General features: G+C 41.3%; 1 protein-coding gene across 3 annotated transcripts in view; it reads right to left on the bottom strand.

Annotated features, from left to right (window-relative positions):
- The window catches only part of FES (FES proto-oncogene, tyrosine kinase), a 292,890-nt gene that overhangs the window by 46,681 nt on the left and 219,003 nt on the right, over nucleotides 1-27,206 (bottom strand). For all 3 annotated transcript variants that reach the window (XM_077471222.1, XM_077471221.1, XM_077471223.1), the window contains 4 exons: nucleotides 25,251-25,460; nucleotides 21,689-21,811; nucleotides 16,966-17,019; nucleotides 7,724-7,842 (listed from right to left, as the gene is read on the bottom strand). In XM_077471222.1, the coding sequence (XP_077327348.1) occupies nucleotides 7,724-7,842; nucleotides 16,966-17,019; nucleotides 21,689-21,811; nucleotides 25,251-25,460 (506 nt within the window). The remainder of the gene's footprint in view (nucleotides 1-7,723; nucleotides 7,843-16,965; nucleotides 17,020-21,688; nucleotides 21,812-25,250; nucleotides 25,461-27,206) is intronic.

The raw sequence follows: 27,206 nt of genomic DNA on the forward strand, positions 1-27,206 counted from the left end.
AATGACAGTGAGAGGAACTCTGCACTGGCCAGTAAATTAGAAGTATGCAATCTCATACAGAGCAAGTATTACAACTTCAAACTGTCCAGCAAACAGGAAAGTTTCAGAGCGGTGACTCAAGTATCCTGTGTGTAGTATAATATTCCACGAACCAGTTTCCCAGTTTTTATAGGCATGACAGCACATAGCTCAATATTAAATCTGGAAGATTGCTTTAACACATGTATTAGTGCCTATTCTGACTATATCACTAGACGATTGTTATGTCAAATACATTGCTTTGGGCTTGATGCAAATAATTGTTTTTTAAACTGTAAACTTGATAAAATATTGCCTCATTATCACCCATATCCCAGCACAATGTGAATGTCCAAATATCTTTTCAAATTGTTCAGTAGCAGCTGTGCGACAAACTCCACTCAAGCTGTTCTACCTAATGATTATATAAACTGCAATTAGAGCTTTACAATTCTAATGCCGCGTACACGCGACCGGACTTAGGTCCGACAGACTTTCGACGGAGTTCTGACAGAGTTCTGACAGAGTTCTGACAGAGTTCTGACAGAGTTCTGACAGAGTTCTGACAGAGTTCTGATGGACTTTCCGAATGAACGGACTTGGCCACACACAATCACACCAAAGTCCGACGGATTCAAACGTGATGACGTACGACTGGACTAGAATAAGGAAGTTCATAGCCAGTAGCCAATAGCTGCCATCGCGTCGGTTTTTGTCCGTCGGACTAGCACACACACGAGCGGATTTCTCAGTAGGAACTGGGTCCGGCGGAGTTCTGTCGGAAAAATTTGAAACATGTTCCATTTCTAAAGTCTGTCAGACTTTTGCAAATCAAAAGTCCGCTGCAGCCCACACACGATCGAATAGTCTGCCGGAATCATTCCGTCGGACTTTTGATGTTGAAAAGTCTGGTCGTGTGTACGGGGCATAAGGGTGATTTTTATTAGTATTATACCATCTATCCCCTGTAAAGCCGACCAGATTAAAAATATATATTGTGCACATACCACAAATACATAATATGGCAAAAACTCAAGTCCGAAGCCATATATTCATGGTTATTATATAAAACACTTTAATCATGTTATAGTATAGAGTTTTGGCAATAGGAATTACAATTTCCAGGTATGGTACTGAGAAACCACTAAAACAGGATAGCTTATTAAACTTGTACAAAAGGTGAGACGCAAAAAATAAAATAGGATGTGCGATTTTGCTTGTAGGGGGCCATGTCATTTCTAGTCAATTGTCATGAAGGCCTTAGCCCCCGTTCACATCGGGGCGACTTGACATGTCAAATCACATGCCAAATCGCAGCCTTTTGCCGACAGCGGCACAGTCCGAATCGGTATGACGCCGACTTTGCGACACCACACTGGTTTCCAAAAGTAGTTCCTGCGATACTTTTAGCGACTTTGGGGTGATTTCAATAGACATCTGTGCATGAACAGATGTCTTTCAAATCGCCCCCAAACTCACAATGAAATGTGGGTTTAAAATTGTGAGAGTTCAACTGAACGACCACTTCACACTTGCAGGGGTGATTAAAATAATCAGCTTTTATTTAATAATGAAAAATCTTTATCCCAAAAGGAAAAAAACTGTTGCATTTATTGTTGGTCAATCCATTTAAAAAATACTTTCCTGCAGGGCTTACTTCTAATTTTAGCCCAATTGTTTGCCATTGTTGGTTTGATGTATTGTCAGGTCCAGCTACAGTATGGGTCATCACTGGAAGTAGGTAGGAGAACCCAACATTTCCATAAGTTCCTTCGGGCCTCATTGCTACATGTGTTTATGTGAGCTGCCACAACTTATACTGACACTCCTATATTAGGTATCGGTTAAAAAAAATCAAGCCCTTCTGACGGGGTGGACTGACCGGTCGGTCACTTTGGCTGTGGCAGGAGAGCCCGGCCGCTGAAGGGGGACTGCCAGCGACACCTGCTGGAACACTTGCGGCCGCCTGCCCCCAGGGACCATCTTTTCAGGCCCGCCCAGGCCCCAGTGGTGCCTCAGAAGGTAAGCGGGAGGGCGATTGCCGCTGGATCACACAGAGCGGGGATCTTCTGCTTACCCAGTGACCACTGTCATCGGATATCCCGCCTCCTGCCCAGGCTTCCTTGATAGACGTCACACTGAAAGCGACATATGCGCAGTAGCAGGAGGGGATACCTACTTTCACAGGATATCAATCTTGCTGCTACACCGAGACGTGTGATGTCTATCAAAGGAGCCGGTCCAGGAGGCGGGACATCCGATGACAGCGGCCACCAGGTGTCACAGTGGGAGATGCCCTGTGCTATAGCCGCTAGCAGTAATCATTGTGTTTTGCCAGCAGAGAAGAATACCTGTGCTTCCCACTGGGAGGCATTTCCCCATCGACATTGACTGTGTTGATGGGGGAATCGAGCAATCTTTCTATCGATCATCTATGGCCTGCCTTAGTCACCAGGAAACAACAGAAATGTCTCTACAATTTTCATCTCGCATGGCTGACCTCCCAATGTCACATAGTTACATAGTTGGTGAGGTTAAAAAGACACCAGTCCATCCAGTTCAAAGTATGATGTGTGTGTGTTTATGTCAATAGTACATCGTATACCCCTGTATGTTGTGGTCCTTGGGGTGCCCATCCAATAGTTTTTTGAAACTATTGACGCTCCCTGCAGATACAACTGCTTGTGGAAGAGAATTACGCATCATTACCGCTCTGACAGTAAAGAACCCTCTATGCAGTAAGTTTAACCACTTCAGCCCCAGAAGGTTTTACCCCCTTAATGAGCACGCCATTTTTTTCTGTAATGCACTGCATTACTTTAACTGATAAGTGCGCGGTCCTGCGATGCTGCACCCAAATAAAATTGATGTTTTTTTCCTAACAAATAGGGCTTTATTTTGGTGGTATTTGATCACCTCTGTGGTTTTGATTTTTTGCGCTAGAAACAAAAAAAGACCGACAATTCTGAAAAAAAACAAAACAATATTTTTTTACTTTCTGCTATAAAACACATCCAATAAAAAAAATGTAAAAAAAACAAATTTCTTCATTAATTTAGGCCAAAATTTATTCTGCTACATATTATTGGTAAACAAAATACCAATAAGTGTATATTATATTGATTGGTTTGTGCAAAAGTTATCGCGTCTACAAACTAGAGCATAGATTTATTGCATTTTTATGTTTTTAACTAGTAATGGTGAAGATCAGGGGACTGCGAAATTGCGGTGAACAAATCGGATACCTGACACTTTTCACACTTTTTTGGGAACTACGGTAATCAGTGCTAAAAATATGCTGGCAGGGAATGGGTTAACACCAGGGGCGATCAAAGAGTTAAGTGTGTCCCTAGGGGGTGCATACTAACTGTGTGGGGGATGGACTCACTGGATGAACACAGAGATTAGCAGGAACACAAGATCACTGTGTTCATTCCTGTCAGAACGGTGGTCTGCCTTGTTTACATCAGCAGACCGTTGTTTTATCTTCCTTGGCAGCGACTGATTGGCTCCACCTTTGCGCCCCCCCCCACTGGCTGTTGCATGAAATGACGTAGGGGTACGTAATTTTGCGCAATAGAGCAGACTAGACATGTGCACTGCCGAAAAATGTGTTTTTGTTTCATTTATTTTTGTTTTTTCGTTTTTGGGGTCATTCTTTATGATCACAATTCGAAAATTCCTAAATTAGAAAATTCATAAAGTCGAAAATCAGAAAATAGGAAAGAAAATCAGAAAATCCCAAATAATAACTAATAACTAATAACTAATAATGACTTACTATAAATTATAGGTATTGGAATTTCTTTTAAAATTTGGCTGTTAGTGAACGTAACTAATTTATTCGAAGTTACGAATTATCCAAAATAACGAATGCCGCATCTAAACAAATGTAACGGAACAAATTAATAATAATAAATAATAATAATAAAAAGGTTTTATTATTATTATTTATTATTATTAATTTGTTACATTCCATTCGTTTAGATACAGCACTCGTTATTTCGGATAATTCGTAACTTCGGATGAATTCATATTCATTACGTTCACCAACAGCCAAATTTGAAAGGAAATTCCAGTAACTATAATTTAATAGTTAGTAATAGTTAAGTTATTAGTAGTTATTATTTCAGATCTTCAAATTTTTGAATTTTCCGAGTTTTCGAATATTCGAATTTAGGAATGTTCAAAAAAAATTGTTAAGGGTTTTAGTTAATTCTGATGTTTCCGAATTAACTAATTTGTCAAAATTCGTTAAAAAACTAATTCGGAATGAAACGAATTGCACATGTCTAGAGCCGACCGGCCACTGTATATATACTGCAGCCGGTCGGCAAGTGGTTACAATTAAACCACTTCTCTTACAACTTTAGTGAACAGCCACGTGTATTTTTAATCGCTTCCCACCCTTGACTTTGAGCGGTGATATCGGGATGATTCCTATAGGCATCATTCAGATTCAGGCTTTTTCAGCCGGCGATTCTCTAAACCATATGAATGATTATAGTGGCTGTTCCACCGATTGATCATTCCTACGGGAGGCGAGAGGGGACAACCCCCCCCCCCACCGTCCTCCGATGCTTCTACCGACTAACCGCTTCCAACAGTGAGTCAGAGACAGGATCTGCCGGCCCCGGATGCTTACCATAGAGATTTCCAGCAGACCAGATGGTCGCAGGAATCTCTATGATCGTTCGGAGGCCGGGCGCGATGATATGACGTCACGCCTGGCCTCTGCATTCAAACCCCCACCTCAGCTGGGAAGCCAAGATCATTTTTTTATTTTATTTCAGGCTTCCCAGCCTAGAGGTGAGATGTGGGGTCTTATTGACCCCATATCTCACTGTAAAGAGGAACGATCATGCCATGTGCAATGGGAGTAAAAGTGATCAATTTTTTTTTTAAAGTGTAAAAAACAAAACAAAAAAAGTTAAATTAACAATAAAAAAAATAAAAATTTAAAGCACCGCTGTCCCCATGTGCTCGCACTCAGAATCGAACGCATACACAAGTCCTGCCTACATATGAAAACGGTGTTCAAACAACACATGTGTGGTATCACCACAAATGTTAGAGCGAGAGCAATAATTCCTAGACCTCCTCTGTAACTCAAAACATGTAACCAGTTATATAATTTTAAAGTGTTGCCTATGGGGATTTTTAAGTATTGAAGCTTGACGCCATTCCACGAGCGTGTACAATGTTGAAGCGTGACATGTTAGGTATCTAATTACTCAGTGTAACTTCGTTTTTCACATTATGCAAACAAATTGGGATAACTTTACTGTTTTGTTTTTTAAAGGCACAAAACATTGTTACCAAAAAAATTATGATTTTTACATGTAGGGGAGAAATGTCAGAATTGGCCTGGGTGGCAAGTAGTTAACTACTTCCCACCCGGCTACTTTATATAAACGGCCGGGGGGCATTCCCTCCTTCTCAGAGGACATTCAGGAATGTCCTTTAGAAGGGGAGTGCAGCAGCGCAATCCCGATGTGCTCATGTCACCTGGACACGCCGCATCTCCGATCGGCAGAAGGGCTCTGTGATTGGCCCTCCTGATCACATGATGGCCGTGTCCAATCATAGCCATCATGTGATGTAAATACGGAGCCGGATGATAGGCAATTGTCTCTCCTCTCCTCACACAGAAGTTGTCAGTGAGGAGAGCGGATCGCTGCAGCCGGCTGGTGATCAGTGAGTATGAGCTGTTTTTTTACAGCATTTTACTCACTGATCACCAGTCTAGTGTCCCCACAATGTAAAAAACACAAAGTAAACACACATGTCCATAAAAACCATAGCTCCCAATTGTCCCTGATTTGGAGCAATGTATGTCCCTCTGTCCCTCATTCTTCCTCATTTGTCCCTCATTTGTCCCCCATACGTATAGTTGTATATAAAATGCATTTTTTAGCTATCAAAAAGTGTTTTTCAGCCCAAAACCTTTCATCTGGTTTCTAAATTGCTGCATTTGTAAATTCCAAAAGCCAATATAAAGGTAGTAGTGGTAAAAAAAAAAAGTACTTTTGAATTTAACCAATCTTGTTTTTTGTACAATTCTCCTTTAAGGGGGCATGGCAGGGGGTGTGTTCTATGCCTGCATACTTTTGCTGATAGGTGTCCCTCATTCCCATGTCAAAAAGTTGGGAGGTATGCCAAAACACCTGTCCCCCACATATGTAACAGTAAAATCACATGTCCCAATGATTATCTGCACACCACATATGTCCGTGATCACCTATGCACATCTGTACATGATCATTTGTGTACATATGTCCGTGATCACACAAACCAATTATTATACACTTTAGGCCCCTTTCACACGGGATGGATCCGTAATGATCCGCTCCGTGATGATCCGCTTGCTCAGCGGGGATGGCTCCGTTGTCCCCGCTGAGCTGGCGGATGACAGGGCGGTCCCAGCACACTGTGCCGGGACCGCTCTGTCAGCTCTCCACTCTCCTCTATGGGGGGTCGGATGAACGCGGACCGTCTGTCCGCCTTCATCCGATCCGCTCTGCAGACGGATAGAAAAACAGGATTTTCCTCCATCTGCAGAATCGGACAATAGCGGAGATGGACGATATCGAGTGTCAGCGGATGTTCATCCACAGATAGCCGCTATCCCATAGCAATACATGTATGTCCGTAAACACGGACATACGTTTCGCATGTGTGAAAGGGGCCCAAGAATTATTTTTTTTTTTTTTTTTTAACAAAAACATGAAGCAGAATACATTTTGGCTTAAATTTATGACAAAATTAGATTCTTTTAAAATAGAAATAAGAAAATACTGTTTTTTTTCCCCAGATTTCCGCTCTTTTTTCGCTTATATCACAAAAAATAAAAAAAGGAGTCGTGAATAAATACCACCAAAAGAAAGCTCTATTTGTGCAAAAAAAATGATAAAACTTTAATTTGGGTACAGCGTTGCATGACCGCGCAATTGTCATTGAAAGTGCGAGATCGCTGAAAGCTGAAAATTGGTCTGGGAAGGAAGGGGGTGAAAGTGCCCAGTATTGAAGTGGTTAAATTCTCTTTCACTAAATAGGTTTTTTTCCCCATGTTAGGGTCAGCAGTACGTTTGTACATTGATATCATATCCCCTCTTAAGCATCTCTTCTCCAGAGAGAAGAAGTTTAATGCTTGCAAGTTCTTAGGTTTTTTGGCCTTCTCCGGACTCTCTCCAGTTCCAGCAAATACAGAATTTATCTCCTGCAATCCTTGTGCCTGTATACAATCAACTTTTCACATAACTACTTGGAAATCGCTTTGCTTGTATAACAGTTTGTAGCAATGTGTGCATTGAGTTATGAAGAGGTGAAGTGCAGAGCATACAAAGCAGCAAAAGCCATCACCTTGACACACGTTGGAAAGTAAGAATCTGCCTTCTAGTCACTGAGCTGACATCTTGTTCTTGCGTTCGTGACACAGATGAGAAACAAATCAATATGAAAGCGTCCGCTGACTGTAATTTGTTATACAATCTCAGCACCTAATGATCCAGCAGGCTGCACTTACAGAACACTTTACATGCCTTTACTGTGTCAGATCAATGAGCGCTGCCTGGATTTGTCAGTTAAGCTATAGCCATTGAGTAATATTAATGGAAAGGAAGCGATGAGGAACAAGGCTCAGTGTCTATAAAGGAAAAGCTAATTAAATTCCAAAGGTCTGACAGACGTAGATCAGCATGCTCACCTGGCTTCTGAAAGAAACTTGTCCTTCAAATCTGGTGGCAAAGTCTCCCGGCAAGTTTTAACCGCAACAGGAGTGTTGTCGGCACGGAGACGCCCGCTGAACACCTCTCCGAAATTACCCTGTGGGAGATACAAAAGGATAATGCATTAATGAGGGTTTCTGAAGCACAGGGTTTCACCATGCAGGAGAATGTTATGTCTGTAAAAGAGCAGAAATAGTACAAGATCAGTTCCATCATCAATGTCACCAGGCAGAAAGGGCAAAGAAAGAATTCACATGTTCTTACTTGCAGACAAATGCAGATAGTAGAAAGATAGCTTGGTTACTGCTTACAATCAGGGCAGACACTAATAACATCGGGTAACAAGACATTCCTGGTTTCTTGGCCACAGTCCCCAATTTTAGGAGGCTGTCACCAAGAAAAAAGGGTCCCCAGTTTGTCCCAAGTTAAAGGAGGTTATGTAGCTGAAGTCCTACCCCACTCACTGGTCAACATTTGGGGCTCCTATTATTTAGGGTTCCGGAGATGAGTTTAGACCTAGGGGAGAGGTGCTGCCTTATAAGTAAGTCCAGTGTGTGATTTCAGGCATCCACAGCCATTCGGGACATCAAGCCTGAGAGTGGGGGATCCCAGGTGCATATCCAGTGTGAAGCATTCCAGTGTAAGGTAACCAGTCGGGTCCCTAGAAGAGCCTGCCTGTTCCAGGATGTTTGTTTGGGCCTTGGACACAGTATTGGGTGAGAGGGCTTTCGCCCCATTTCCAGGAAACAAGGACACTACACACAGGCAGAGTTAAATGGACACTGTATACAGACATCATAGCTGTTAGTTATCTTGCTGACACTTGTAGTGCCACAGGGCTAAAGGATAAGGTCATCCATTCACAGAGACACTGTATACAGACACCATTATTCTTTCACCTTGCTCAGGAAGATCCTGCATTCTTTACTTGATAATCAGGGCCAGTTTTGTTGTTTGGCCCTGATTTTCAGGAGTTTAAGTGCACTAACGAGAGTGGCTAGCTGAAGATACGAAGTCTCATCTTTCTTCAAAGGGTCTGAAGCATACGAGTGCCATATGGACAGTTTATCTGGGAAGTTAATCCATTAAATAGTGACTTTAATACAGTGTTTGTCATTCGGCCTGTGGTGTCAGGAGACAGAAGAGAGAGGTCCAACATAAAGAGGGTCATTCTTCTGTACTCCTCCTGCCTGGACTCAGAGCCAACTTTGAGTAGAGGTAACCAATTCAATATAAAGGAGTTTATTTACTAAAGGCAAATCCACGTTGCACTACAAGTGCACTTGGAAGTGCGGCCGCTGTAGATCTGAGGGGGATCTAAATGCAAGGAGAATAAAAAACAGCATTTCTGCTTGCACATGATTAGATGATAGAAATCAGCAGAGCTTCCCCTCATTTCAGATCTTCCTCTCAGATCTAAAGAAACTGCACTTCCAAGTGTACTTGTAGTGCAAGGTGTATTTGCCTTTAGTAAATCAACCCCAACATGTCATATTGTGATTTTTTTTTGCCATTTAAGTGTGCCTCTGCTCTTGGAGGCACTCTCAGGTTTGGAATTTCCTGAAAGTAGCCTGAATATGGTATATATTTATTTTAATATCAGTTATTGCGCTCCAGTTGCTTACAGGCATACCCCCCTTTTAAATACACAATGGAGTTTATTTACTAAAATTAGAAAGTGCAAAATCAGGCTCACTTCTGCAAAGAAACCAATAAGCTCCGAGCCCCAGTTTGATTCAATTAAAGTGGTGTTGCCACCAAAAAATACAAAATTGTTTAAAAATCTTAAAAAAAAATAAATGGAAATTTTTTTTTTTACTCACCTCTAAATACCTGTTGCTAGGGGGTCCCTCGTAGTCTGCCTTCTTCCTTGCCCGGGCTGGTGACATCACTTCCCCTCGTGCCGCACAGTCACCTGGGACCTGTCACGTATCCCAGGTGACTGTGCGGCGTATCACGGTGCCCTGCGGCGCTCACGCATGCGCAGTGGGTGCCCACAGTACCAATGACGGCGCCGCGAGCGGAGCGGGGAACGAGGGGGGGAGCTTCGTTCCCCCGCATCGCCTGACCCTAAGACAGGTAAGTGTCCAGTTATTAAAAGTCAGCAGCTGCAGTATTTGTAGCTGCTGACTTTTAATTTTTTTTTTAGGGGGCACCCCACTTTAAGCGTTGCTAATAAAACCTGGAAGCTCATTGGTTTCTATGCAGAAGTGAGCCTGATTTTGCACTTTCTAGTTCTTGAATATATACTGTAAGACCCCTTTCACGTTGGGGCAGGCGTTGACAGTAAAACGCCGCTAGTTTTAACTTTACCCTCATTTTAGCAGCTCTATTCGGCCACTAGCGGGGCGCTTTCAACCCCCGCTAGCGGGCGAATAAAGGGTTAAATGCCACCGTGTAGCGCCACGCATTTCAATGGGCAGGAACGGTGGAGGAGGGGTATATATACACCGCTCCTTCACCACCCAAAATAGGTGCTGTTTGCAGGACATTTTTTTAACATCCTGCCAGCGCAGCGCCCCAGTGTGAAAGCACTTGGGCTTTCACACTGGGACTGCAAGGGAAGTGTTTTTCAGGAGCCTTACAGGCACTATTTTTAGCACAAAAGCGCCTGAAAAATGCCTCCAGTGTGAAAAGGGTCTTACCGTCTGTCATTTTTCCACAGAACTATTGCCGTAAAGACAATTCCTGTGTTTTATCATAACGTGTGTGTTTCTCATTGGTCGTTGCACTTACACTATTGCCAGGTGTGCCAGAGGGGGCTGAGACTGTTATTGGGGTTGAAAGGCAGAGTAATGGACTGAACAGGCTTAATCGGCTCCTCCGGGGGTACAGCTACGCATATTATGAAAGGTGATTGGTAAGCTGCAATATATTACATTTTTGTTTTTTGGATTTAATACTGCTTTAACTTTATAGTACCTGTAGACATTAAAAACATTCTGTACTATTCTTGCAATCTTGACAAGTTTGGAAGGCAATCACGCTGTCTAGTGATGTAGTAATTGAGCAGCAGGATTTACTGACACTGATTGAAGAGGATCTGCTAGTTTAAAAATAACATGTGCGCACAACACCTAATGCTTCATGTATTGTGACAAAGATACAAGGTTTTCTTTCTCCCCTCCGCTCAGGAAAGGAGGTTTGAAATCTATTAGAAAGTCTGCGCTGGCTTCTTACTTGTCCTAATGGTCCCCCATACACTAGACGAAAAATCGTTTGAACATTTGTCATTTACTGTAGACTGTTTGTTAGTTTTTCATGCAATTAATAGGTACAAACAGAAAATATTTTTTTCCTTTTCAGAGCCAAAAAAAATCAAAGAAACAGGCTGATAAACTTGTGCCGAATAAGCAATAACTTGAAAGCTTAACCAATTGCCGACCGCCGCACACCGATATACATCGGCACAATGGCAGCAGTGGGCAAATGGGCATACCGGTACGTCTCCTTTAAGAGCAGAGGATAGCAAGCGCGCCATTACTAATAATAATAATAAAAAAAAAAAAATTAAAATAAAAATGCCATAAAACTATCCCCTATTTTGTAGAAGCTATTTACTTTTGCGCAAACCAATCAATATACATTTATTGCGATTTTTTTTAACAAAAATATGTAGAAGAATACATATTGGCGTAAACTGAGGAAAAAAAAAAGGTTTTATATATTTTTGGGAGGATATGTATTATAGCAAAAAGTAAAAAATAATGCCTTTTTTTCAAAATTGTCACTCTTTTTTTGTTTATAGCTCAAAAAATAAAAACCACAGAGGTGATCAAATACCACCAAAAGAAAGCTCTATTTGTGGGAAAAAAAAGACGTCAATTTTGTTTGGGTGCAACGCCGCACGACCGCGCAATTATCAGTTAAAGCGAAGCAGTGCCGAATATCGAAAAATGGTCAGGAAGGGGGTAAAATCTTTCGGGGCTGAAGTGGTTAATGTATCTAGCAAGCCCCCTATTTGATAGCTTTGGGTAGTAACCGGTACATTTTATGGAGACATCTGGGGTCTATTAGACATCCAATGTCCCTCCTGCTTTCCAAAGCAGCTGATTAAGCACAGATCATGCTTGATCAGCTGCTTCCCTGGCTGTTACAGCATGTTCCACCATTTGTTCACCCCCCGAACCGACCACAATGCATTGCCGCGCTGAACAGTGCATTGCAAGCCCTGATTGGCTGAAGCAGTGAAAGCTTTAGCCAATCAGGGCACAGACTGTCATGACTTTATCCAATCATGGCTCATTCCCACCCCACAGTATAAAAGTATTCTTTCAATGGTAGCCATTTTCAGTGTTATTTCTGTGTGGAGAGAGATAGAACAGGGCTCTGTTCAGTGCTATTAGTTAGTGTGCTATACTGTGCTATTTTGCTTCAATTGTCATTGTAGAATATTAGTTCAGTGTCAGTCTAGGGATAGTGTGAGCGTAGTGAGGAGGGCCATCATTCAGCTTTGCATAGTGTACAGCTAGAGTAGGGACAGCTCAGATAATTATTGACACTTTAATGGCATTTACTTCTGTGTGCGTTACTGCCAGTTTAACGCCATATTGTTTTGTTTGCGTTACTGCCAGTTTAACACCATATACTTCTGTGCGTTACTATATGTTTGGCGCATTATATTGCAGTATATTATAATGTATCCATGGAGTGTGTCTGTGTAGTGTGAATACTCAAATTAAAGTGCACCAAACACCTCTTTACCTTGATTAAAGTGCATCTACGTACAGATTTCAACTTCTTCTTTATATTTGCTTATAAGCACCACCCCCTCCCTCCCAATAATGTCTGGGAGGACAACAAGGAGAGGCAGATGTTCCCTTGGCACTGTAAGTGGAGCAGCAACAAATGTGTCCAAATTAGGCTTGTGCAATTAGTTTCGTAACGAATCGAAATTCGGCCGAATTTTGCATCTTTCGGACATTCGGATGCATCCGAATGTCCGAATAAAAAAATAACGAATAACAACGAATACGAAAGAAATATAACGAATTAATTCGAATGAATTTGGTAATTCTTTAACCACTTGGGATCCGCGCTATTGCAAAATGACGGCAATAGCGCGGACCCACATTTTCGGGACTACGTCTATTGACGTAGTCCCGGTTACGAGCGGCCTGCGCGCCCCCTGAGGGGCGCGCGCGGCGCGCTCTGTGATCGGCGAGTCCGTGAGACTCGCCTGATCACCGATCCGTGTAAGGGGTCGATCCCGACCCCTTATCACGTGATCAGCTGTCAGCCAATGACAGCTGATCATGTGATAAAACGGAGCCGGTAATCGGCTAGTATTCCTCCTCGCGCTGACAGCGCGAGGAGAAAAAAAAAAAGCCGATCGCCGGCGGCCGTGTTCGGGACATCAGTCCCGATCACGGCCAGCAATTTAAAAGGACACCTGCCCCCTGCCAGTGCCCACCTGCCACCCGCAGTGCCATCCTGAAATAAAGTAAGTGCCCCCCTGTCAGTGCCACCCAGCAGTGCCCATAGTGCCCACAGTGCCACCCAGCAGTGCCCACAGTGCCACCCAGCAGTGCCCACAGTGCCACCCACAGTGCCACCCAGCAGTGCCACCCAAAATCTGCCTCAGGTGCTGCACCCCAGTGCCGCCCATCAGTGCCCAGCAGTGCCGCCCATCAGTGCCCAGCAGTGCCGCCCATCAGTGCCCAGCAGTGCCACCTATCAGAGCCACCTATCAGTGCCACCTATCAGTGCCCATCAGTCCCATCTATCTGTGGTACCTATCAGTGCCCATCCGTGCCACCCATCCGTGCCACTTATCCGTGCCACCCATCCGTGCCATCTTATCTGTGCCCATCTTTGCCCATCAGTGCCGCCTTATCTGTGCCCATCGGTGCCGCCTTATCTGTGCCTATTAGTGCCGCCTTAACTATGCCTATCAGTGCCCACCAGTGCAGCCTATCAGTGCCCACCAATGCAGCCCATCAGTGCCCACCAATGCAGCCCATCAGTGCCCACCAATGCAGCCTATCAGTGCCGCCTAATCAGCGCACTTCAATGAAGGAGAAAAATGACCCGTTTGCAAAATTTTATAACAAACTATTAAAACATGATTTTTTTTTTTTTGCATCTTTTTTTGTTTGTTTAGCAAAAAATAAAACTCCGAGCTGTAACTAAATACCACCAAAAGAAAGCTCTATTTGTGGGAAAAAAATGATAAAAATTTCATTTGGGTACAGTGTTGTATGGCCGCGCAATTGTCACTCAAAGTGCATCAGCGCTGAAAGCTGAAAATTGGTCTGGGACTGAGGGGGGTTTAAGTGCCCAGTAAGCAAGTGGTTAAAGATCTAATGAAACAAAAGGTCAGCTCAAAGTAAATCTTATAGTCCAATCAGGTAATTAATTTTGTGCCGGAGGATGGATTACTGGCAAAGTGCATTCCTGAGAACTGAGCTAGAAGGGTGTTGTATTGTATTTGAGCCAAGGAGAAGTGTGTGTGTTAAAAGATTCAATAAACAAACGACTTTCCAAACTACGAATCATTATCACGAATGTCTATACATACAAAAATAGCGAATTTCAACGAATACGAACGAATGAATTCGACACTCTACGAATAATAACGAATTATCCGAAAACATATTAACGTAACATAACGAATATAACAGAACGAAATTATGTATTTTACGAATGACAACGAACCGAAACGAAACAAAATTTTCCGTTGTGCACAAGTCTAGTCCACATGCAAAGGTGGACGTGGTGGTCAGCCCTCAGGCAGGGCATAATTTCCTCCGTTTAGTGATTTTTCCTGTGCTATCCAGCCACAGCATGCAGAGGAGGTGGTGGACTGGCTTACTAATCCTTCATCATCCTCTGTTACGCAAGCAGAGACAAGTGTGCAGTCCCCTGCAGTTGCCAGAGTGGATAAACCTGCCTCTTTGTCCACATCTATTCCTGCCACAGCCCCAACATCAGCCATGGAGAAGTCATGACCACAGCGTCAGCCACTTGCTCCTTGATGATGCCCAGCCATTACTGGATTCACATGTAAGTTCTGAGGTTGAGGATGACAAGAACATGAGCCTAGAGAGAGGGGAGAACACTGGTAGACAAACTGGCATTTAAGTTCCCCAAGCCGCAGAGTAGTGCCAAGTTGTCTCCAGTGGTAATGATGCAGATGGAGGAGATGGAGATGATGATGGTGAGTTCACTGATGCGACTTGGGTGCCAGATAGAGCAGAGTAGGAAACTGAAGGTGATGCGGCACAACCCCAAGGAGGCCAACATCAAGAAAGAGTAGAGAGCAGCCACTCTATTCCATCACATTCTGCAGCTGTTATCTCCCGGCTCACTCCCCAAAGCTCAGCTGTCTGGGCCTTTTTCAGAACATCTGCAGCAGATCGCACTGTTGCTCTCTGCAAACTGTGTCTCAGGCACATCAAACATGGCAAAAACACCAACCAAATGCATATCATTGCAATATTTTTTGCCTTCCTCAAGAGCACCTCTATAGGGTTATGGTGGGAAGGAGCCCCGGACACCCAAAGAGTAACTTTTCTGCACCTGTTTGACAGGTGCATATCACTGCAAAAGTACCTCTATAGGGTTATGGTGGGAACACCCAAAGACCAATTTTTACGCACCCGTTACTTCTATAGAAAGTCAAAGTGACGCCAGAATGTATCCAAAAAATCTCTAATCTTGATCCCAGTGCACTACATAGTGACCTCATCATACACACTGGCTCCCCAGCTGTTGCTGAGCAAAATAAAGGCAGCTTGTAGGGAAAATTTTATTTTTTTTGCTTTATAAATGCAGTTATTGCAGATTCTAGACATTGTACAGATCTGCTACTTTACAGGCAGACTAAGGGGACCCCCAGGTACTATATTGGAAGGAATTTTTCATTCTAAAGCCGCGTACACACGGGCGGACTGTCTGTCCAACTTAGTCCGCTGAAACACATTTCAGCGGACAGTCCGCTCGTGTGTGGGCTTCAGCTGACTTTTTCAGCGGACAGTCTGGCGGACTAAGTCTTTCGGAATTTCCGTAATACAGTCCGTCCAACTTTGGTTTCAGCGGACAGTCCGCTCGTGAGTAGGCTAGTTGGACGGACTAAGTATGGCGCATGCTCAGAAAGGATTTACACGGCGAAAGGTTGCATTGCTGTGTATTGGACTTCCGATTTCTAGTCCCGTCTTAAGTGCTGTACACGTCATCGCGCAAGCTTTCAGCGGACTGTTTGTTCATCGTGTGTGGTCAAGTCCGTTCATTCGAAAGTAGGACGGACTGTCCGTCGGATTGTCTGACGGACTTAGTTGGCCAGACAGTCCGCCCGTGTGTACGCGGCTTAAGGCTTTCACTTTAAAAATCAAAAAAAAAATCACTGCTCATTTAAAAATGACATTTTTTACAAACTTTTTTTTGTATTGATACATGTCCCCCAGGGCAGGACCCGGACCCCTATAACCATTGTATGCCCAATTACTTGCATATACGCCTTCAAAATGGGCACTTTTGATTTTTGAAGTCCCATTGACTCTAATGGGGTTCGTTATTCAGGTCCGAACTTTTGCGGTGTTTGAAAGTTCTGGTGCGAACCGAACAGGGGTCTGTCCGGCCCATCCCTACTCTGCACCCTAGGGGACAGAACTGCAAAATAACATTTAGAATAATAGATCTTCTTTAATCTTTACAGCAAGGAAGGTCACTGCCCCAGAACCAGCATGCGACCGATTCCCACTGAACGTGTCATCATTTGCATACTATGCGCAGCACCCCGTCCAGGCAGAGTAGGCAATGAAAGCCTTGAAGCTTTAGTGAAGTACACAGCACACTAGGAGGTCTGTGCATATTATTTTTAAAATGACATATCCTCTTCCAATAACTTTTTTGATCTGAACTATAGTAGAAAAAAACGAACATTACTTTGTACACTTATTCATAATTACTCAGCCAGGCTTCATAAGTAAATGTTTTCATTCCGGTAAGCAAACAGATGTTTTTCCTTGGAAATTTAACGGATGGCTTGGCTATAAAATGTGAGATTTGTCTTATAGATAATTAATTCTTGTTTTGGTTCTTCGGAGCAATATTTATACTCAATATTTTTTTATAGCGATTGCACATTTAATTTAATTCAGCCCGTTTAATTAGTCTGTGTTAACTTCAATCCTTGCTGTTTGTTTTGTTATTATCAGCTGCTATTAATAAGATATATTTTAATGAGCCTGAATCGCATTAAGGATAACAGATAACGCACCCGACCGATTCGTTCTCCGAGGATAACTTCTTCATGTTCCAATACCCATTTGTCCTGATAGGGAGGAAAATTAAAGGAAAACAATTATTTGTCATTGTAACTAACAATAAAATAACTGTAGATTGTTTCACAATTATTTACATTTGCATTGCTAGTCTTTTGCAGTCAGCCTGGAAAAATCTTTTATTTCTAGGAGCAGAGCACATAAATCGGGCTCCTTCTGTGCCTCGCGGGATGCTGTACCAATCTGAAGGTATTTACTATTTATTACTGATATTTATATAGCATTGAGAATGTAGGCGGCACTCTACATATATTCTACATTCACACCCGTCCCTTTTCTCAGGCCCCATTCACACCTTAAAGCTTTATAGCTTGAAGCTCAAAGCTCCAAAATGCTGGAGGAGAAAAAAAAAATCAATTATTCTCTATGGAGATAGATGGTTCACATATCCACTCCAAAGCACCTGAAGCTTAAAAAAGTTCTGGAACCTTTTTGTAGCTCAAATTGGGCAGATTTGCGCATTTTTTTTTTTGGTGCATTTCTATTCCCATAGAAATTAATGGAAACACGCCATTTGCGCATTTTTGTCATGATTTTCTGCAAAAAAATAAATAAAAAATAAAAAACTGTAATATTTGAATAAATAAATGTAAAATACACAAATAACTAAAAATCATCATAAATAAATAATATATAAAATAAATTAATAATATGCAATAATAGATGAATAAAAATGAATACTTAACCTTAAAAAATATATCAAATTATTATTATTATTATAAATAATAATACACTTATTAATAATAATAATAATAATAATAATAATAAAAATAATAATAATGTATTTATTTGTTTTTGTGGTAGAATTAGGGCATTAAGTTATTTATTATTCTTTAATTATTTGTATATTTTAATTATTTTTTTTAAGGATGGGGTAATTATTTTTTTTTATTACATAGTATTAATTTATTGTGTTTATTTCTTATTTATTTATGATTATTTATATTTGTGCATTTATTTTACATTTATTTATTCAAGTAGTAGTAGTAGTAGTAGTAGCAGTAGTAATATCTATTTACTCGGCGTAACATTATCTTTCACATTATGCAAAACAATTGGGCTAATTTTACTGTTTTTTTTTTTTTTCATTCATGAAAGTGTCCCTTTTCCCAAAAAGTTGAGTTTAAAACACCGCTGCACAAATACCGTGTGACATAAAATATTGCAACAATTACCATTTTATCGTATAGAGTCTCTGCTAAAAAATATATATATATATAATGTTTGGGGGTTCCAAGTCATTTTCTAGCAAAAAATATGGATTTTAACTCGTAAACATCAAATGTCAAAAATAGGCTTAGTCATGAAAGGGCTAAAAGTCAGCAGCTACAGTGTTTGTAGCTGCTGACTTTAAAAACAAAAAAAAAAAAAATTCCCAGTTGGCCCGCCCCTTTAAGGCTGATATCCTGGGGCAAAGGTGCTTGCATGCATAACTGGGCAGGGGTTTCTGTTTTTCAGGCGTGTGACTATGACCCAATGCTGGTACTGCCATGATTTACAATTCTCAACCGTTCTGTGGATGCACTTTGGTAATAGTATACAGTCTACTTTTATCAGCTAACTGGTTTTATAGCAAAGCTTTATGCTAGCTGGCAACATAGTACATAGGGACCATCTATCTAAAAACACTTGGACTGGAATGTAATCACTGAAAGTGAATATATGGTTATAATAAGGTGTGGACCACAAATTTAGCACTCATCTTAAAGTGGGACTTCACTCTCCCAATCAACATTGATTATTTTTAATCCTCATGCTGCTAGTATTTGTAAATAGATAGGAAAGCGGAAAGTATATCATATTTATTTGTTTAAGGGCCGGTTCACACAGCGAGGCGCGGCGAGGCGTCTCCGACTTGCCTCGCCGCGACCTGCGGGGACCTCAGCGGCGACTTGCAGAGGACTTCTGTATAGAAGTCAATGCAAGTCGCCCCCGAAGTCGCCCCGAAGTAGTACAGGAACCTTTTTTCTGAGTCGGAGCGACTCGAGTCGCTCCTCTCAGAACGGTTCCATTGTACAGAACGGGGGCGACTTGCGGGAGCGAGGCGAGGTGAGCCGTGTCGCCTCGCATCGCCTCGCTGTGTGAACCGGCCCTTAAACTTTTTGTTTACATTCCTTTAGTTACAGTGCATCAGGAAAGTAATCACAGTGTTTCACTTTTTCCACATTTTGTTATGTTACAGCCTTATCCCAAAATACATTAAATTCAATATTTTCCTCAAAATTCTACAAACCATATCCCATGATGACAATGTGAAAGACGTTTGTTTAAAATCTTAGCAAATTTATATATAAAAAAAAAAAAATCAAAAAATTCACAGCTTTGCTCAATACTTTGTTGAAGCACCTTTGTCACCAATTACAGCCTCAAGTCTTTTTGAGTAGGATACTACAACCTTCGCACATTTTTTTTCAGGCAGTTTCTCCCATTCTTCTTTGCAAGACCTTTCAAGTTCCATCAGGTTGGATGAGGAGGGTCAGTGCACAGCCATTTTCAGATCTCTCCAGAGATGTTCAATCAGGTTTAAGTCTGGGCTCTGGCTGGGACGCTCAAGGACATTCACAGAGTTGTCCTGTAGCCACTCCTTTGTTATCTTGGCTGTGTGCTTAGGATCGTTGTCCTGTTGGAAGATGAACCTTTGCTCCAGTCTGAGGTCCAGAGCACCCTTGAACAGGTTTTCATCAAGGATATCTCTGTACATTGCTGCCTTCATCTCTCCCTCGATCCTGACTAGTCTCCCAGTTCCTGCTGCTGAAAAACATCCCCACAGCATGATGCTGCCACCACCATGCTTTTCTGTAGGGATGGTATTGGCCAGGTGGATCAGCAGTGGTATTGGCCAGGAGACCAGGTGATGGTATTGGCCAGGTGATGCTGCCACCACCATGCTTCACTGTAGGGATGGTATTGGCCAGGTGATCATTATATATATATATTTTTTTTTTCCTCCAGACATGGTGCTTGCCATTCAGACCAAAGAGTTTAATCTTTGTGTCATCAGACCAGAGAATTTTGTTTCTCATGGTCTGAGAGTTCTTCAGGTGTCTTTTGGAAAACTCCAAATGGGCTGTCATGTGCTTCTGTCTGGCCACTCTTCCATACAGACCTGATTGGTGGAGTGCTGCGGAGATGGTTGTTCTTCTGGAAGGTTGTCCTCTCTCCACAGAGAAATGCTCTGTCAGAGTGACCATTGGGTTCTTGATCACCTCCCCGACTAAGGCCCTTCTCCTCTGATTGCCCTGTTTGGCCAGGTGGCCCGCTCTAGGAAGAGTCCTGGTGACTCCAAACTTCTTCCATTTACGGATGATGGAGGCCACTGTGCTCATTGGGACCTTCAATGCTTGTAGACGTTTTTCTGTACCCTTCCCCAGTTGTGTGCCTCCATACAATCCTGTCTCAGAGGTCTACAGACAATTCCTTGGACTTCATGGCTTCATGGGACCTCATATAGACAGGTGAATGCCTTTCCAAATAATGTCCAATCAACTGAATTTACCACAAGTGGACTCCAAGTTGTAGAAACATCTCAATGATGATCAGTAGAAACAGGAAGCACCTGAGCTCAATGTTGAATGTCATGGCAAAGGCTGTGAATACTTATGTACATGGGGATTTTTTCATTTTTATTTTTAATATATTTGCAAAGATTTCAAACAAACTTTTTTCACATCATCATTATGGAGTATTGCTTGTAGAATTTTGAATAAAATAATGAATTTAAGCCATTTTGGAATAAGGCTGTAACATAAAAAAAAATGTGGAAAAAGTGAAGTGCTGTGAATACTTTCTGGATGCACTGTACTGTGTGGAAATGATGTCATACATCCCAGGAGTCTTTAGGAGGGGAAGAGAGGAGAAAGGGTTTTCTCAGCTAAGCACACTCTCCTGCCTGCATACCTGAGCTAAGGAAAGATGGATTCCAGGAATTGCTATATGAATCATCTGCCCTTACTAAAGCAAAGCAAAGCATGGAGACATGGTTGGATGATGGTTGGATGATGGAGCTTGCTGCAAATATAAAAAATTAATTAAACAGTGTTTTTGGTTTGCGGTGCTCAGATGGAGTGAAGATCCGCTCTAAGCCTAGTACCTATGGGTCGAATGTCTGGCTTCTGTCAGAGGGGCATGACCGATAAAGGTCTGCCGACCGGCTCCTAATCTGCACTCTCAGCCAATGGCGGAGTGTTCTGGTGGGGGGGGGGGGGGGGTCCCCCCGTCAGAACACAATAGCACAGCAGGGGAGATCTCTTTACTAACATAGCATGGTTAGTACAGTGTCTTCTCCTGAGCTGTCAGCTTTTTTTTCGTTCAGCCCTGCTGGGTTGAATGAAAAAAAAACGAGTGGTTTGTACTAGGCTTTAAAAGACATGCATTGGAGTGCCAGAGTGCCTATCTCAATATATACAGAACAGAAACAGGTAAGATTATGTATAATTTGCCAACAACAAAAAAACAAACATTTAAATGATCTAGATAGGAAGCCTGTTTACTACTACCAACAACAGTGGAGTTTCACCCTAATGTATGGATTCTGTCTACAAAGTTGACATTTTTGTTACATGAAAAAACAAACTTTTCTACATTTTGTATTCATACTTACAGTACAAATACAGATAATCTCTTTTGTTTAAGAAAAGATATAAAAAGACAAATTTCTACCTTTACAATGGCTTTAGTAAGGATAACGCCACTCTTCTTGGTGACCATTTGTTTGGTCTTCAGAAAATAGTCAATCAGCAAGGGAATGGTTGAGAAGCCTTCACCTTCCAGCCTGTACATGTTCTTAGAAAAAAAAAATAATATATCAAATGTCATTGGGAGGTCTCTGTAGAGTTACACCTGTGGATTCTTATTTCAATGTGTTTCATTAATATTCCCAAAAGAAAACAACCAGGAAGCTGATAAAAGATAATATCCTTACATTATACTGTATGTAGAAGAACAGTGTAATATTTCATATTGCTGTGGAATAATCAGCGATAGACATGTGCAATTAGTTTAGTTCCGAACTCAATTTTTAACGAATGTAGATAAATAAATATCCACATTTTCGAATTGCCTAATTTTTCAGAATAATTGGAAATTGTAAATTTCGGAAATTTGAAATTCAGAAATGCAAAAATTTGAAAATTCAAAAATTCCCTTTTTCGGAAATTTGGAAATTCAAAAATTCGGAAATCTAAGAATAAAAATCCAAAAATTCAAAAGAATGAAAATACAAAAATAAGAACAAAAATCTGAAAAATTCAAAAACCCGAAAATTCGTAAATCCTAAATAATAATTAATAATAAATGAACTATTAAATTATAGGTATTGGAATTTCCTTTCAAATTTGGCTGTTCATGAACATAACGAATACGAATGTATCCAACATTATGAATTATCTATAATAACGAATGTCGTATCTAAACAAATGGAACATAATGAATTAATAATAATAAATAATAATAATAACTATTTTTTATTATTTCATTCCGTTCCATTTGTTTAGATACAGCATTCTTTATTTTGGATAATTCGTAACTTCAGATCAATTTGTATTTGTTACGTTCACTTATGCTGCGTGCACACGGTCGGAATTTCGGCCAGCAAAAAAAACGCTGAGAGCTTTTTGTCGGAAAATGAGACCGTGTGTATGCTCCATCGAAATTTTGCTGGCCGAATTTCCACCAGCAAAAGATTGAGAGCATGTTCTCAATTTTTCATAAATCGGAAATTCTGATCGTGTGTATGCAATTCCGACATGCAAAAACTCACACGTGCTCAGATTCAATTACGAGACGGAAGCTATTGGCTACTGGCTTTTGAACTTCCTTTTTCTAGTCCTGTCGTACGTGTTGTACGTCACCGCGTTCTGGACGATCGGAATTTGGTGCGACCTTGTGTATGCAAGACAGCTTAAGCAAAATCCCGTCAGAATTCTGTCGGGAAAACCATCAGAGCTTTTTCCGACCAAAATTCGGATCGTGTTTACGTGGCATAACAGCCAAATTTGAAAGGAAATTCCAATACCTATAATTTAATAGTTAGTTATTATTAGTTAGTCAGTTATTAATTCAAATTTTTGGATTTCCGTTCTGTAGAATTTTCAGATTTTCGAAATTCCGAATTTTTGAATTTTCGATTTTTCGAATTTCCCAATTTCTGAATTCCGAATTCTCAAATTTCCGAATGTAATTTTTTTTCAAATTTCTGAAAAAAGCAAAAAACGTATGAAATGAAAATGAAAACGAACAAACTTTTGGCAGTGCATATGACTAATCATATGATGCGATTCTGAGAATCTGATTGCAGACTTCACATTTTTTTCCATAGATCTAAAATCACCTCTTATCTGACTATGGCTGATTAGGGATGGAATACTCAGAACTTGGTATAATAAAATCCAGCATCCTTTCATGACCAGGGTTCCTCCAGAGAGTGTTACGGGTTTCTAGAGCAATACACATTGGTCTCCAAACGTTCTAAACAAGGGGGCCAGCTTACTGTCCATCAGACTTTAGGGGGGGCCGGACTGTGGACATTAAAATTAGAAACAGTAGCATCAGTGGGAGTAAACATTGCTCCATCTTTGGGGTCAGTGAGAGAAATTGTGCTCCATCGTTGGTGTCATTGGGTGGGAATAATCATGCTCCATCGTTAGTATCACTGAAAAAAATCCCATTGTTGATGTCATTGGGAGAAAATGTGTCCCTTCATTGGTATCAGTGGGGGGCATTATGCCTCATTGAGAATGAAATATTGAGGGCCGCAGTTTGGAGACCACTGCAATAAACAGTTTGTTTATCTCCGGTAAGTCACTATTGACACCAATAATATTTTTAGTAGGTAGATAGAAATTTTCCCCATTGACCACCAATCTAAGAAGGCCCTTCTACGTTGACTACCTATACACATATATAAGATGGCTCTTCTCCACTGGTCACTAGCATTAGAGAGACAATCAATCAAAGAAGTCTCTTCTCTTCTGACCCCCGTGTAAGCTCATAACTGACAACCAATGTAAGGGGGGAACTTTTTCCACTGACTGTTAAAGTGGTTGTAAACCCTTATATATCAGGTGATACACAGAAATGAAACAAATCATCCTACGTAAGTTTTACCTATTTATCTGCAGGCTGCAGCCCTCCCTTCTGTACATCTGTGCAAAATGCTGAATTATAAAGCTTGTCTAAGAGTTCAGAAAAAGGAGGGGGAGCTGAAGTTACACTCTGCAGAGCTCGGTGAGGAGAGCTCTGAGAGCTGATTGGTGAGGAGACACCCCCCTCTACACAGCACACAGGAACAGAGCTAAAGCGGTCAATCAGCTGGAGGTCCCTCCCTGTCACCTTTTTCTCTTCTCCAGAGGAGTGGAGGAATTTAATTTATGTGATTTTAGCTGTTAGGGCTGGGCTCAGCCCTTCCTTTTCTGAGCTGGCTGCTCAGCTGCCAGCTAATTGCCAGCTTCTATCTCTCCACAGTGACTCAGCTGTTGATGATATCCTGCTCGTCAGTCCTGCCTACTTAAGCCATACAGTCCAGAGGAGCTCTGCCTTCAGCCTTGGTCAACATCACAGAAACTGAGATTGTCTCCTGCGATCCTGTTCAAGACTTGCTTTGCTGACATCCCTTCTGGCTCCAGATCCTGCTTGCTGTTCCAGTACTTTAATCCCTGACTTCTGGCTTGGCTGACTATATGTTCCGGTTACTGAACTTTGGCTATGTTTTGACTACGTTTGTTCTTTTTACTTTTATTATTAAACAAGTGGGATTTAACTGTACTTCAGTCTCGGCCTGATTTCATGAGTTCTGACATAAGCACATTACATCTATGCTCTGGTGAGTTTATGTTGTCCAAAGGACATCAAGCACATCAGTGGGACTTTTTATTATAATTTTTTTATGGATGGTGAAATGGGCATTATATTTATTAAATTCTTTGATTTTGTCTCATATTTTTAGATTCATTTATTTGATGTTCTTTATATTTACATTTGTATTGGTGTTTTTTTACGCTGCCTGGGTATACAGGTTTTCCCAATTCTGCACAAAAGATATTTTCACTGAACATTTATCACAGGTTTTTTTGTTTTAAAATAACATACAATTGTTTACAGTAGGCTATAGTAGGCTATACTAGATATTTTTCTTGCTCGTTGTATACCTTACTAAGGGTAAGACCCCACTGATAAATAGAATAGCAGGTGGAATATTGGAGGTTATATAAATATAGTTTCTTACATCTACACATTGAATGATGAAATGTCTCGGCTGTCCATCCCAAAGCACAGAGAGTACATATTCTTGCTTGCCTTGACTCTCTCGAACAAGGAAGTCCCCTTTGTTTAATAGTAGTCCCTGGACTTCAGTCCGTGGAATAGCTCCATGGTACCAGGTCTGCTGAATGAGTGGCTTCTGGACTTCGGGAATCAATTGTACCAGAGGTGGGAGCTGTACATAAAACATACAATGTATTAGCTAGTAACATTTTATAGAAAGTAATTCATCATTAAACATGAAATGATGTGATTTATAGAATAGTGATTTATAAAAATAGGCAGAATATGATGGTCTTGTCTTGCTGCTATATTTCTAGAGAACATTATATAATAAAAGCAAGCGTCAAGTTAATTGCTTTGCACACCAACTCCATTAAAAAAACATTATCCTCCATATTTAAAAATATAGACACATGATGAAAATATAGACGATCAAATTAAAAATTTACCAGCAAATCACAGGTTTCTGAACAGCATATCCAGTCTAATGCCACGTACACACGTTCAGAATTCTCGTCGGAAAAAGCTCTGATGGTTTTCCCGTCAGAATTCCCACGGAATTCAGCTCAAACTGTCTTGCCTACACATGGTCACACCAAATTCCGACCGCCAAGAACGCAGTGACATACAACACATACGACGGGACTAGAAAAAGGAAGTTCAATACCTAGTAGCCAATAGCTTCCGTCTCGTAGTTGAATCTAAGCATGTGTGAGTTTTTGCACATCGGAATTGCACACACATGATCGGAATTTCCAATGAAGTTTTTCCATCGGGAAAATTGAAAACATGCTATCAAATTTTTGCTGGCGGGAATTCGGCCAGCTAAATTCCGATGGAGCATACACACAGTCGCATTTTCCGATGAAAAGCTCTCATCGGTCTTTTGCTGGCCGAAATTCCGATTGTGTGTATGCGGCATAAAGCGTATTTTCACTTTGGTAATCATATTTGAGAAAACTCTACTTATATGTTTGTTATGTATTCCCATTCTCACAGCATGCCTACACAGGGGCGGCTTCAAAGTCGCCCGCCTCTGGAGCCGCCCTGTACAGCGCGACTTCAGCTTGGCTTGCAAAACTACTTCTGTATAGAAGTCCATGCAAGCTGCTCTGAAGTCGCCTCAAAGTAGTACAGGAACCTTTTTCTAAGTCGGAGCGACTTGAGTCGCTCCTATTAGAGCGATTCCATTATACAGAATGGAGCGCGACTCGTCAGGTGGCTAAGTCACCTGACAGGTCACACCTGTGTGAACCAGGTCTAAGAATTTTTTTATATTTTTTACCTATAAGATGTTTCTCAGGACAAACGGTCATAACTGACTGCAAGGTTTCTTGAACAATGTCAGAATGAGCATGTCCCAAGTCTGCCCTCATTATGTACAATGAAAAAGCACAGTACACCTTTAACCCTTTGTTAGGACAGACAGTGTTCAAATCTAGTTGCAACTGATAATGAAGAGCTACCTGCACAGTACAGACAGGGTTAAGGCTCCATGCACACTGAAGCTCAAAAAAGCTATTTCTGGACGCCAGATTGCTGGCAGAAAACGCTGGTTGAAAAACCTGCTTTTAACAGCGTTTTATTCTAGCGTTTATGAGCGTTTATGAGCGTTTTACAGCGTTAGCGTTAATGGGCGTTTTTATAAAAATACACAGAGGACACTCCAAAAATCCCACAATGCATTGAAAAATAGAATGCCGAACACTAATGAACGAGCGTTTATGAGCGTTTACAAGCGTTTATCAGCGTTTATCAGCGTTTGTCGTTTTTTGGCACTGAAAAACGGCACTTTGAACGCAAATTTCTGGCGTTCAGAAAAAAGCCCATAAACTCCACTGCTCATTAAAGCTGAAAAACGTCCATGTGTGCATGGACACATAGGCTAACATAGAGTGGAGTTTATGGGCTTTTACAA

Source organism: Lithobates pipiens, unplaced genomic scaffold (genome assembly GCF_037356315.1).
Source record: "Lithobates pipiens isolate NorthernLeopardFrog02 unplaced genomic scaffold, aLitPip1_a1.2 Scaffold_8, whole genome shotgun sequence".
Taxonomy (NCBI): domain Eukaryota; kingdom Metazoa; phylum Chordata; class Amphibia; order Anura; family Ranidae; genus Lithobates; species Lithobates pipiens.